This window comes from Rhinatrema bivittatum, chromosome 2 (assembly GCF_901001135.1).
Source record: "Rhinatrema bivittatum chromosome 2, aRhiBiv1.1, whole genome shotgun sequence".
NCBI lineage: Eukaryota > Metazoa > Chordata > Amphibia > Gymnophiona > Rhinatrematidae > Rhinatrema > Rhinatrema bivittatum.
The window spans coordinates 410,637,244-410,649,597 of NC_042616.1; the positions used below are offsets into that span (position 1 = coordinate 410,637,244).

Below are 12,354 nucleotides of genomic sequence, written 5' to 3' on the forward strand. Positions count from 1 at the left end.
CTACCCCTGTTCTTTGTATTTTCGACCTGTCAGTTCAAATGTAAACCGGTATGATGTTGTACACTAATGTCGGTATATAAAAGTTTTAAATAAATAAATAAATAGTAGATATATTAAATAAAAAAGAGATGATCCCATAAGACAAATTACAAGACACAGACCAATGTTTACTTAACACTACATTCTGTGATTATCCAGTTAAAAGAAAAAGTGCAGATTCCCACAGTCTTCTTGGAAGACCATTGCAGCCTTATAATTCTGTTAGGGCTGTATCCATGGCCTCTCTATGCAGGTTTATCCTAGCATACTTGGAAGATTAATGCAGCCAAAATACTGATTTTAGGGTTCTAACCATGCCTGCTTCACGCAGGTTACTGGACAACTTTCTTGGAAGCCTGATGCAGTTATACCAACACTTTGATCAGTGGCTTATATTATCCTCTCTTTAGCCCCCTAAAGTTCTGTATGATTGAACAAATATTAAATCCCCCCCTCCCGTATTTTCTTCTGTTATCCCCAGCTATCATTACCCTTGCTTTGTGTCTTATCTAGGCATGTATAAATTCCAATTCCAAAGGAAAATGTTAATTTCTTATATTTTATTGTAGTCAAGCAATTATTTTGTTATTTCTATCTAATTCCTCCATGCCTTGTTTCCTCCCAAAAGAGTGCATTAAATCTCTTTCTATTGTTTATATTTTAGATCTTGTAAAATTTAGGTAGCAATAATTTCTAATAGAATGCTGGTTTTTTCTTATAACCTTTGATTGTATTACACAGAATTTCCTACATTGAGATATTAGAAAGGATTAAAAGAAAGGACGATGATCTCAATTTCCAATCCATATGACTTCAGTTTTATTGATTATATGATTGCAGTCCTTGCTTAATGGAAAGATAAAAGAACTCATAATTTAGGGCCACTGAAAGCACAATACATTTAACTTGAGAGAGAGAGAAGAGAAAATTCTTTCTGGTGACAACAATAAGAGTTGCTGGGGAATCGGCATATGGGAAGAGCAATTTTTTGCAGTGGTCAGTGAGATTGTGATCCAACAAGTACACTGTACCCATGTACATGCAAGTCAGTTTTCAAAGAGAAATGTCCCAGGAGTTTAAAGCTGAAATCCTCACGCATTCCTAACCGTGCCCACCCTGGTCCCACCTTCAGCCTATACTCACCTGTGTTCTCCACATAGGAGATGGGGAAGTTTCATAGTGGTTATTTCCGTGGTTTTTAACACCCATTTACTCTCAGAAACCTCATGGAAAATGTCCCCCTTGATAAATGGATATCTGACAATTACATAATACCTAAAAGGTTATTTTTAAATAGTGCTGGTTTACTTTTCTAAAAAATCCCCAAATACAGTCTGCCCACAGATGGATCTGGGAGAGGGAGTTGGAAAAACAGGAGTGGATCAAAACTACATTATTCCATTAACGTGGCTTCACTTTGTTGATTATAAAACAGAATATGAAATCCTGTGGTATTCTGTTCAACTTCTTTGTGTTCCAAATTCCTCTGGCCTTTCTTTGAACACTTCCCCTTTCCTTCCATCCCAAAACATTATACCTCATGTGAACATACACAATAAGGGGATGAACTAGCACAAGTACTTTCCTCATTTGAGAAATCATAAAGACAAACTGAATATAAAATAAAATTACTTTCATTACCAAAAAAGTAATTCTCGTTTTTTAAGGGGATATGAACACCATGGTCATGAAATCCTTTGTCAGTTGGTTTTGTTAGAATTTTGTTTCCCAATTAAATGCTCCCTTGTGTTCAGGTCTGGCCTAAGCAGAATAATGTAGCATTTGGGGATGAATATGCAGCCCAGCAGTCCAGCACTGGAAGCCAAGATGGCAAAGATCTCCACTGCCACCATGTATTTGCCTTTGGTGCTCAGGTACGCTGGGATGTAGGAGATCCAAACACTGCAGAACACCAGCATGCTGAAAGTGATAAACCGGGCCTCATTGAAATTGTCAGGTAAATTCCTTGCTAGAAAAGCCACAATGAAACTTAAGAGAGCCAAGAAGCCCATGTACCCAATCACACTATAAAATGCAATGGTGGACCCCTCGTTACACTGAAGTATCATCTTCCCAGGTTCAGATTGTGTGTCATAGTCTGGGAATGGAGGAGAGATGAGCAGCCATGCAGTGCATATCACAACTTCACCCAAGGAGCAGAGAAGGACTAGAGAGCTGGAGACTCTTCTCCCTACCCACTTCCTTAACTTGCTGCTGGGCTTGGTGGCATTGAAGGCAATGACAACTGTGACAGTTTTTCCCAACACAGAAGAAACTGCAGTTGTGAAAATGATGCCAAAAGCAACTTGTCGGAGCAGACAGGTCATTCTTCCAGGACGGCCAATAAATATCAAAGAGCAGAGAAAGGACAGCATGAGGGAGAGGAGGAGAACATAGCTAAGATCCCGGTTATTGGCTTTCACCATAGGTGTGTCCTGGTATTTAAGAAAGATTGCTAGCACCAGGGCAGTTATGATGGAGAAGAGAATAGCAATGGAAGCCAAGGCTGCAGCCAAGGGATCCTCGTAGGACAGAAATTCTATGACTCTTGGGAGGCAATCATCCTTCTTCTCATTGGGCCATTGATCTTCAGGGCACTTCATGCAATTCTCTGCATCTATAGAAAACAAAATATTTAAACTCTTATTTCCATACACAGCTTTATTCCAAGAATTCAGGCTTTTTAAGAAAAAGGAAAACACAAGATAAGATTTTCAATGTTATGTACATATGTAAGTTTCATTTTCATTTATACAAATTTTATATCCTGCCTTTTATCCAGGCAGCTGTACAATTAAAAAAAAACATTCATAATAGCCAAATAAGCACAAATGAACAATGCAAGCACAAACACCTAAAATAATAAAATCAAGAATAAGTCATCTTAGCTCAGAAGAATGGTACCACCAAGCAAATCAATAGACTATCATGCAAAAGAGAGAATGCTGCAAAACTAGTGAGGTTAATTTAAATTATGAAAAGCCTGATTGAAATACCAGGTCTTCAATGCTTTCCTAAATTTTAAATTCTAAGATTCTGCAAGGATGTAAGGTAAAGAGAATTCTATAGTGTAAGAGCCTGTTATCTGAAAGAAGACTCTAATGAAATCCAAAAGAATAACTAACAGAAGTGGAAATGGAGACAGCCCATCTGAGACGAGCAAAGAGTTTGAGCAGGATACGTGAGGGATCAACAGTTTTGAAAGGTGCAGTGGAGAGCTGGAGTGTTAAACATAAAACTTTAAATCTAAAACAGCAAGGTCTAGATTTTCTAATGGCGCAGGCCTCTGTGAATTGCGAGGTACCGGAGGGTGGGGGGGAGGGGTGAAGCGGGGGACGGGCCTGCGAAAGCCGGCAGCGATCGCACAACTGCGGTGCAGTCGCTGCCGGCTTTCGCAAACCAATAGCGCCACTGTGAAAGGTGGTGCTATTGGGCGCGTTACTGACGGCAATAAGGGTCCTTATGTATAGCTGTAGCATGTGCAGGTGTGTATCTGTTAGTATTGAGTGTAGATATTTCAGATTTACCTGTTTTGTTGGAAAATTCTCCTTCAGAGCAAGGGATGCAATCAAAGCAGCAGATCGGCTTCTGTTTCTGAAGAACTTTCTTGAATCCAGGAACACAACTCTCAGAGCAGACAGAGCGGGGGGTCTGAGGAGAGACAAAAAAGAGAAATCCAGTCATATTTCATATTTAGCACTTGATTCTTTTTCTGAGAGACTCTGGGCCTGATTTATAGGAGCATTTTGAGTCTATGGGAAAATATCTTAATAAATGAGGCTCACTATTATTTCTGTTCCCAGAACTTTTGGGGACTGATTTTCAAAGCCATTTATGCACAAAAGGGTAGATTTTAAAAAATTGCGCGATCGCGTACTTTTGTTCGCGCACCAGGCGCAAACAAAAGTATGCTGGATTTTATAAGATACGCGCGTAGCCGCGCATATCTTATAAAATCCGGGGTCGGCGCGCACAAGGGGGTGCACATTTGTGCAACCTGCGTGCGCCGAGCCCAGCGCTCGCTGCCTGTTCCCTCCGAGGCCGCTCCGATTTCGGAGCGGCCTCGGAGGGAACTTTCCTTCGCCCTCCCCCCCACCTTCCCCTCCCTTCCCCTACCTAACCCACCCCCCCGGCCCTATCTAAACCCCCCCCCCCTTACCTTTATTCCACGATTTACGCCTGTGAAAAGCAGATGTAAATCTGCGCGCGCCAGCGGGCTGCTGGCACGCCATTACCCGACCCGGGGGCTGGGCCGGAGGCCTCGACCACGCCCCCGGGCCTGCGCCACGCCCCCGGGCCGGCCCCAAAACGCCACGTCACGCCCCCAAAATGCCGCGTCATTCTGCCACGCTCCCCCGACACGCCCCCTCCCGCCCCTTTTAAAAAACCCTGGGACTTACACGCGTCCCGGGGCTCTGCGCATGCTGGCGGCCTATGCAAAATAGGCGCGCCGGCGCGCGCAGGGCATTTAAAATCCGCCCCATTTTCTACAGAGAAAAGAGGAGATCTTATAGTGATGTGCAGGCAAGAAAGTTTTGCTTCAATTTGTTTTGTTCAGTTTTGGACCATTTTATGACTGAATTTCAAGTAGTGGGGGGACGGATTTCACTGTCATCATCATCATCTTTATTGCCTGCTTTACCTTTAGCGTGCTTATAGCAGTTTATAACAAAAAAAAATTTCTAGAAATCAATAAAATAAAAACAGAAAACAATAAAACAAATTTCCAGTACAATAAAATTTAATAAAAATCTTCCTCCTCAGGTGTCCTGCCTTGTGCATGTTTTGGATGCAGTCATTACAGTTTGCTGTACTACAAAAATGATGAACCCACAGTCTTTTTGTTTTCAATATATTGTACTGTACTTATGTATTTCTACTGTGGTCTCATCAGATAAATAAAATTTAAAAAAAAACTACATCTAAAGTATATGCTCTAAAAGGTGAATTTTCAAAGGGTTACTTATGCAAAAAGGGCCATACACAAGTGTTTGTGGCCTGAGTGCATATAATCCTTATTTTAAAAAGAGATCACATACGTACGTCTATGCACATGATCATGTACTTGTACACAAGCAAAAAAGGGGTCTTTTGGGAATGTGATTATGCAAATGCATGTAATGACCTATTTTTAAAGCAATGTCTGCATGTATGTTTACAGATATTTGTTTTGTATGTTATTATATGCACCTGCACACTTACATTTGCTACTGCTCATTTTCTCATACTAGTACTAATTTTTGCTTTGATTTACTTAGCTTCTCCAGGTGAGTGGATCCAGGAGAAGGCCAGAGTATGAGGGGGTGTATCTGGGACAGTCTGGGACTGTCTGGGGGACATTGGGAAACTGCAGGGCATAGAGGGGAGTTTCTAGGTCAGACTGGGGAGGGGGGAGTTGGACAGAGCAATCCTGGGATACGGCCATATGCCTGCTACCTAGGGCATACATGTTTATACTGGGGTTAGAGGAATATATTGGGGGCATATAGAGACAGTTATGTTCCTGCAACATCAAAGGTTAGCTAGTCAATGTTAGAGTCCCTTTTCAAGATAACTCTACGGACACTATGCTCTACATGGCTGAGGAGGGAAAGAGAGCAGAGGAGGAAGAGGAGGTACCCGTTACACAGGGTATACAGAACTAGGACACAGTTTATGGATCTCTCAGAGGAGCAAGTCATGTGTAGGTTTGGGTTCAACAAGGAAACCATAATGTACCTGTGCCAGCAGTTAGAGGGGGATCTAGAACCTACCACCCGTAGGGGCCATGCCTTGCCTGAACACATCAAGGTCACAACTGCCTTAGCATTTTTACCAGTGCCACTTTTCAAACCTTTTAGGGTCATGGTTGGAATCAGCCAGTTGGCCACCTCTATATGTATAGATCAAGTCTTAGCTGCCTTGCTTAGGAGAACACACCAAGATATATATATCCTTCCCTTGGAGAATGCACCAACAACATGAAATTATGCATGATTTCTCTCAAATTGCCCATTTCCCCTCTATCTTGGTTGCTATCAATTGCACTCATGTCCCTATAAGAGCACCAGGAGAGGACAAGGCCACCTACCACAAGGGCATACACTCCCTCAATATGCAGTTGGTCTGCAACACTAAGGGCACCATCCTGGACATTGTACTCAGGTTTCCATGATCTTCTTATGATGCCTATATCATCTTACAGTCAGGAAGGATACATAAATGGGGACTGGCTTCTAAATGGGAATGAACTTATCACTACCACCATACCACTAACCTCTTCTTATTGTCTCCCTCCCACTATGTCCTTCTCCAGTCAACTGTCCTGTTTACTGCCAGCCCATATGCTGTGTTTAATTCAGCTCTTCTCTGCCATCTCCCCTATAGGTGACAGAGAATATCCACTCAAAACCTGGCTCTTCATTCCCATGGCTTGTCTACAGACTGCTGTGGAGGCTTGCTCCAACAAGGTCTACCAGCAGACTAGGGTCGTCATCAAGAGATCTTTTGGCCTACCTAAAGTCTATGATATCTTCCAGCTTGCTATACACTACATAGCCTGGACAAAACCAGATGCCTGCTTCCTCCAGAGGAACTGTAAGAAAATAATAATAATAAAGAAGAGGAGGAGGATAAGGAACAGGAGCTAAGTTATGGGGAATTGCAGGAGATGCAGCGCGTACATCAATATCAAGCTAAAGAGAAAAGTAACACTGTAATACAAAGACATTTTCAAATTGATTGTGCATTTATTTCCATAAAGTGATCCATTTGAATAAAGAAGAAAACAATGAATGCTTCCTTGGATACCCTCTTTTACTGGGGAGGAGGAAGCTCAGCACCCTTTGCCTGCCCTAATCAGGTGCTCCTTTGCAGCAGGGTGCAGTCACTGCTCACACTGCCCTCAAAGGGCACAGGACCTCAGGGCTATAGTGCATCAGCATGGCTGTACGAGGGTCCTCCAGGAGGTGATGCAGCTGGAAGTATTCGCAATGGTATAGGTGTTAATGGTGGTGGAATAACTGGAGGTTGTGGAACGCTGGCTGGTGGTGGAAGAAAGGTGGAAGCAGGCAATGGGGCAGATGGACTTTCTAGCTGTGGAGGTATCCAGGCGGCCACTGCCTGGTGCTTGAAAGTGTGCTGGAGGCTGCATCCATGGCCACATAAAATAGTATGAAGCTGGTGGTGGCTGCAGGGGGCAGAGGGGCCTCATTAGCAGCATCTTTCTCCATATGACTGTCTGGCATCCATGGACTGGCTAAGGCCCTGTAATACATTCTGGAGGCCATGTAAATCATGCTGCACTCCCTGCTTCTTCTCCATTACAGCCTGCTGGAGGGCCTGCCCTTCCTCTCTCATTGCTTTCTTGCAACAGCCAGGCATTGAGATTCGGCATCTGCTGTTCTGCAGGAGTGACTGTCATCTCCTCCTCTTGAGGTATGTGCTCTTCCTCAGAAGAGCTGCTCTCTAGCTGCCCACCTTCAAGTTGTTTAGTGACAGGTGTCAATTAGCGAGATGAGGCTGGTTGGTCCTCCTCCTCTTTCTCCTCCACACTGGCCTGACAAGGTTCTTTGGCAGGTCCCCTCCCTCCTTGTCCTCCTTGGAACTATCATCCAGAATTTATTGACACCGATGTGCTCTTCATGGGCCACTTCGTCCTAGATGATCCAGTTGGTCACCTTGCTGATACCCTGCAACAGTGGAAAATGTACTTACTTTGAGATGTTTCTACACTCATTAAAATTATTTCAACATTACCTGCTGACCTACAGAATACCACCATTGTAGGTGACTTTAACCTTCATCTTGATAATTCGCTCCTTTGCCTTTCTGCGCTAACTTTATTATATGCAATGGATGGACTTGGATTGCAGCGATACATAGATTCCCCAATTCATACACTTGTTCACAATCTTAGATCTTTTCTTTATCAACCCTGAATTATTAGCACATTCACGCACAGTTCACTGTATTCTAAAGGAAGCAAAATCACTCACAAAACAACCACCATCAGAAGTTAAGAGAAGGGGGCCATACAGACCCAGACAATTTTAAAGCAACTGTTTCTAATATGCTTACAGATATAGTTCTAATTGATACTGATCAAGGAGTCGATGACTGGAATGACATTATAAACAGTGCACTGAATCAGGTTGCCCCCGATAAAGCAATTTGAATCACAAGAAAGCCAATTAAGGGAAATGAACTGAATTCAATGCTACCAACAAAACAATTATTGCTCTTCTCAAATTGCTGCATGCTGGTAACACCTTCTGCACTAAAACTGGCATCAGTAAGACCAATGCTACAAAAAAACCTAACTCGGACATTTTTTAATTCTCAAATTTCAGACCAATTTTCTCTTTACCTTCTTTAACAAAGATACTTGAATTGACAGTACTAAACCAGCTATATGATTTTCTAGATGTAAATGCAAATATTTAACCCACACCAGCATGCATTCAGAAAGGGTTTTAGTACTGAGACCCTCCTTCTTTCATCATTTGACACTCTATTATGTTTTGATAGTAAAACTGATTATATCATGGTGTAATTGGATATAATGTCAGCGTTTGACAAACTAGACCACTCCATCCTTTCTGCCAGATTAAAATCAGTTGGCATAGATGGTCTCGTATTAAAATGGTTCACCTCATATCTAAGTGAATGGACACAACAAATCTTCCTATAATGACTCATACAGATCATTGTTGCAGAAATGGACCCTTGAGCCAAGGGGGTGTTGGTGCAACCTGCAGGGCTCCTCCCTGCAGGTCCCCACTACTGGTTGAAGCAGAGGCCCAATTGGATTTTCATCAATACCAGCCCTCATTCCCCTTTGATTGAGCCCTCGGTTGCCGGGCCAGCTGGACGTAGGTGCAGGCCTCTGTGAAGATGAAGATCTGTTGCATAGAAGATGTTGCAGGCCAGCAGAGAAGGAGAAAGCTGAGTCAAGTCAAGTAGTAGTCAGGGCAGGCAGCAGGCAAACAAAATTAGGTTCAGGCCGAGGTCAGAGGCAGGCAGAGTACACTTGATGTCAAGGTCCAGTCAGAGTTCTATTGGAGGCAAGGTACAGGCTGTGGTCAGTGGCAGGTGGAGGTGATGCAGCATCAGGGTCCAGTCCAAAGTTAAGCCAGAAGATCAATCTAAGAAAGATGATGAAAAGGAGGAAGACGAGGAACAACAGGAACATGGGGAGATGCTGAAGACAGATGAGAGGAAGACTGAGCTCTCGTCTGTCAAGGAGATCCATAGACAAACCAGACAAGGAGATCCAGACAAGGAGATCCATAGACAAACCAGATGGCAGGAGACAAGGTGGAAGACATGGACTCAGGAACACCAGACCAGAGACAGGAAACAGGAAGCTGGATTTGTGAATCATGAATGCGGGCAAAGCACTATTCCAGCTGAAGTTGACCTTTTGCTGAAGCATTGTGGGAGCATCCAGCAAGGCCTTTCATCCCATAGGACCTGTGATGTCTCAGGTGGCATCTTTACTGGATTTCCAAGTTACTGGCCCTTTAAGGGAGCTCAGTCAGGTACACGTGCACTTATGGGAGGCCCAGGAAGCAGTGCTGGAGGGAGGCTTGGTTATAACCTTAGATCTTTGGCATCAGGCACTGCCGGCATTGGCAGGGACAGCTGCAAAGCCGGCAATGCCCAGAAGACTGGAGTGTCCTGAATGGGGGCCTCCCCCAACGTTAGGCAGCACCGCATTGTGCCAGGAGCTGGCAGTGCCTCTGCCATGGGTAGTGGCGCAGCGCGTAGGGAGCCACCCCCTGTGCTGGAACATGGCACACCTGCACAGCCAGCCAGGACACGAGAGTGGCGGTCTTCATGTTACGCGTGCCATTCATGGCAGACCCGCGGCACGGCCCCCTCACCTTTCTTCTTCAATTCCAGCTTCTGGTTCCTCCTTATTGGTGGCGGTGGGCCACCAGCTCCGTCCTTGGGCCTCCCCTGGTGCTTCTGGCCCTGCTGCAGCTCCCGGTGTCCCTGGTCTTGCTGCTCCTGCTCGTCGGGCCTCTCTGCATGGCTCTCAGTGAGACGCTGCTACTTGCGTCGTGTGCAGCACTAAAGTTTAAGTAGGGACCGCGGCGGGAACCTGGCAGCAGCCCCGGATGATGATGTCAATGCTATTATAGTATATAAGCTTAGGCTCCGCTCCCTAGCGTCGCCTTTGCAAAAGGTCTCCTCGCTGGTTGAGTACTCGTTGCCTTCAGAGATTCATCTCACTTCCTGCGTTCCTGTTCCTCGTTGTTCCTGGTTCCAGTCTCCTTGTTCTTCTTCTGCTTCGTCCCTCAGATTGACTACACGGACTTCAACTCTGCATTGCCTGACTTTGCCATTGACTCTCTCCAAGCCCGGACCTCTGCAATGACTTCGCTATTGCCTATCTCCAGTCCCAACCTCTGCTTAATTTGACTATGCTATTGCCCATCTCCAGACCCAGATTTCTGCTTCGCCTGACTACATCATTGACCATCTCCGTGATCAGACCTCAGCCTTACTTGCCACTGCCTTTGGATTGCCGCCAGCCCTGACTCAAGCCTGCTCTTTGACGCCTCTTCAGCTTACCCCCCAGATGTGGCTTATTCAGGCTTCAGCCTGCTTTTGCTCGAGCACCCCTTGTCTGCTTCTGTTCCATTGGCGCTCAAGTTTCCAGGGCACTACCTCATCCAGAGTAAGACTGAACCATCTCTCACTCTTATCTCAAGGCCCACCTAAGTCCTGCTGGCCCCAGCACCCAAAGGCTCAACCCACAGGGAATGAGGGCTGGTATAGGTGAAGCTCCAGTAGCCTCTGTCTATCAGCCCACTCCACCTGCCGATGATGGGGACCTATGGGTTGCGTCAACTCCACCTTGGCCCAAGGGTGCACCTCCGATGCAACACTGCGGAAATAGCTCACAGGACCACCAAATGTAACAGTACCCCTCCTTAAGCCCCCCTCCAGAGGCCTTGAGTTTTCGGGATACCTACCAAAAAGAGTCCTTCAGATCCCTATGGGTCTCTTGGTTCAGGTGGTAGGTTCTACAACCAAATGATTGTTTTGTCCCCTAGTTCATGCAATTCCGGGGACTGAACCTTTGCCGCAGGAGAAGGGGTGGTCACCTCTGGGTTACTTTAACACAGTATAGGATCCACTAGTGAGGTGAAGATAACTTTTGCCTTCTCAGGGTCCGGACAAGCAGGATCAAATAGAAGTGAAGGTTTCCTTTCTCTCTCCTGTTGCAGAAGGGTGTGCAGGGTTTGTAATTCTTCATCTTTCTTGGTGATTAATGCTGCAAATCATTTCATTGCCTGGTAGTGCTGCCTTTCCAGGTTTTCATGTTCCTATCTATCTTGAGCCAGTTGGTCTTTTAATTGTGTGAAAACTTTCTTAAGACTATTCTCCCGGAGGGACCATGGAATGGTTTGTGTCTCTTGAGACTCCCTGCCAGGGATGAGAAGGTTTGGAAGGGTGGTGGCCACGATTAGCGAGCTGGGGAGCTCCTTAGACCTCAAAGAAGATCTTTTGCACCTTGGTCCCCAAAGGGTGAGTTCCATCGTGAACCAGTCAAATTGTGGTTGATGTTTCTGCAGCCATGGCAGACCCAGGATGACTGGATTCACAGCTCTTGGAAGAACATGGAAGGTGATGAGTTCTGTGTGTATGGATCCTACTCTTAGTGTGAGCGGTAGAGTGGTATGAATCACCAAACTGGGAAGGGGATCTCAATTGACAGAGGAGAGCACTAAAGATGGAGTTAAAGGAATCGTAGGAATTCAGTACCAGTTGACAAGTTCCTATTGCACAAAATTACCCTCAGCACCGGAGTCCACCAAGGCCTGGGTGGTGAAGCATAAAGATGGAGACAGGCAACAGGAACTGGGGCGATGGAATAGCTAGGCCGAGGGTCACTTGCTGTCTTTGGGGCTTCATGGAGTAGGATGGTTCCCCCTTCTCTCCGGGCATTGAGCCAATAGGTGACCAGATGTTCCACAATAAAGGCAGAGGCCTTGCTCACAGCATCAAGTCCTCTCTTTATTCATGAGATGGGAACGACCCAGTTGCATGGACTCCTCTGGCAAAACCTTCGATAGTGTGATGGGGTCAACTATAGAAGGACGCGTTACCCTGGAGAGACAATTTTGAGCTGAGCGGGTCTCTTGAGCTCGCTCCTGGAGTCATCTGTCAATTTTCCCCATAGATCGATGAAACCCTCAAGAGAGGTGGAAAGTTCTCACACCACAAGCTCATCTTTAATCTTGAGAGCTAAACCCTCCAAGAATATTGCATGTAGATTTTCTCTCTGCCAGTTTAGTTTGGTGGCCTGGGTTTGAAACGCGA

At 45.2% G+C, this 12,354-nt stretch overlaps 1 protein-coding gene across 1 annotated transcript in view; it reads right to left on the reverse strand.

Moving 5' to 3' along the window:
* Window positions 1-1,739: 1,739 nt before the first annotated feature.
* The window catches only part of LOC115083309 (vomeronasal type-2 receptor 26-like), a 124,313-nt gene continuing 113,698 nt past the window's right edge, over window positions 1,740-12,354 (reverse strand). The window contains exons 4-5 of the mRNA XM_029587113.1: window positions 3,567-3,690; window positions 1,740-2,656 (exon numbers count right to left, since the gene is read on the reverse strand). Coding sequence (XP_029442973.1) covers window positions 1,740-2,656; window positions 3,567-3,690 — 1,041 coding nt within the window. The remainder of the gene's footprint in view (window positions 2,657-3,566; window positions 3,691-12,354) is intronic.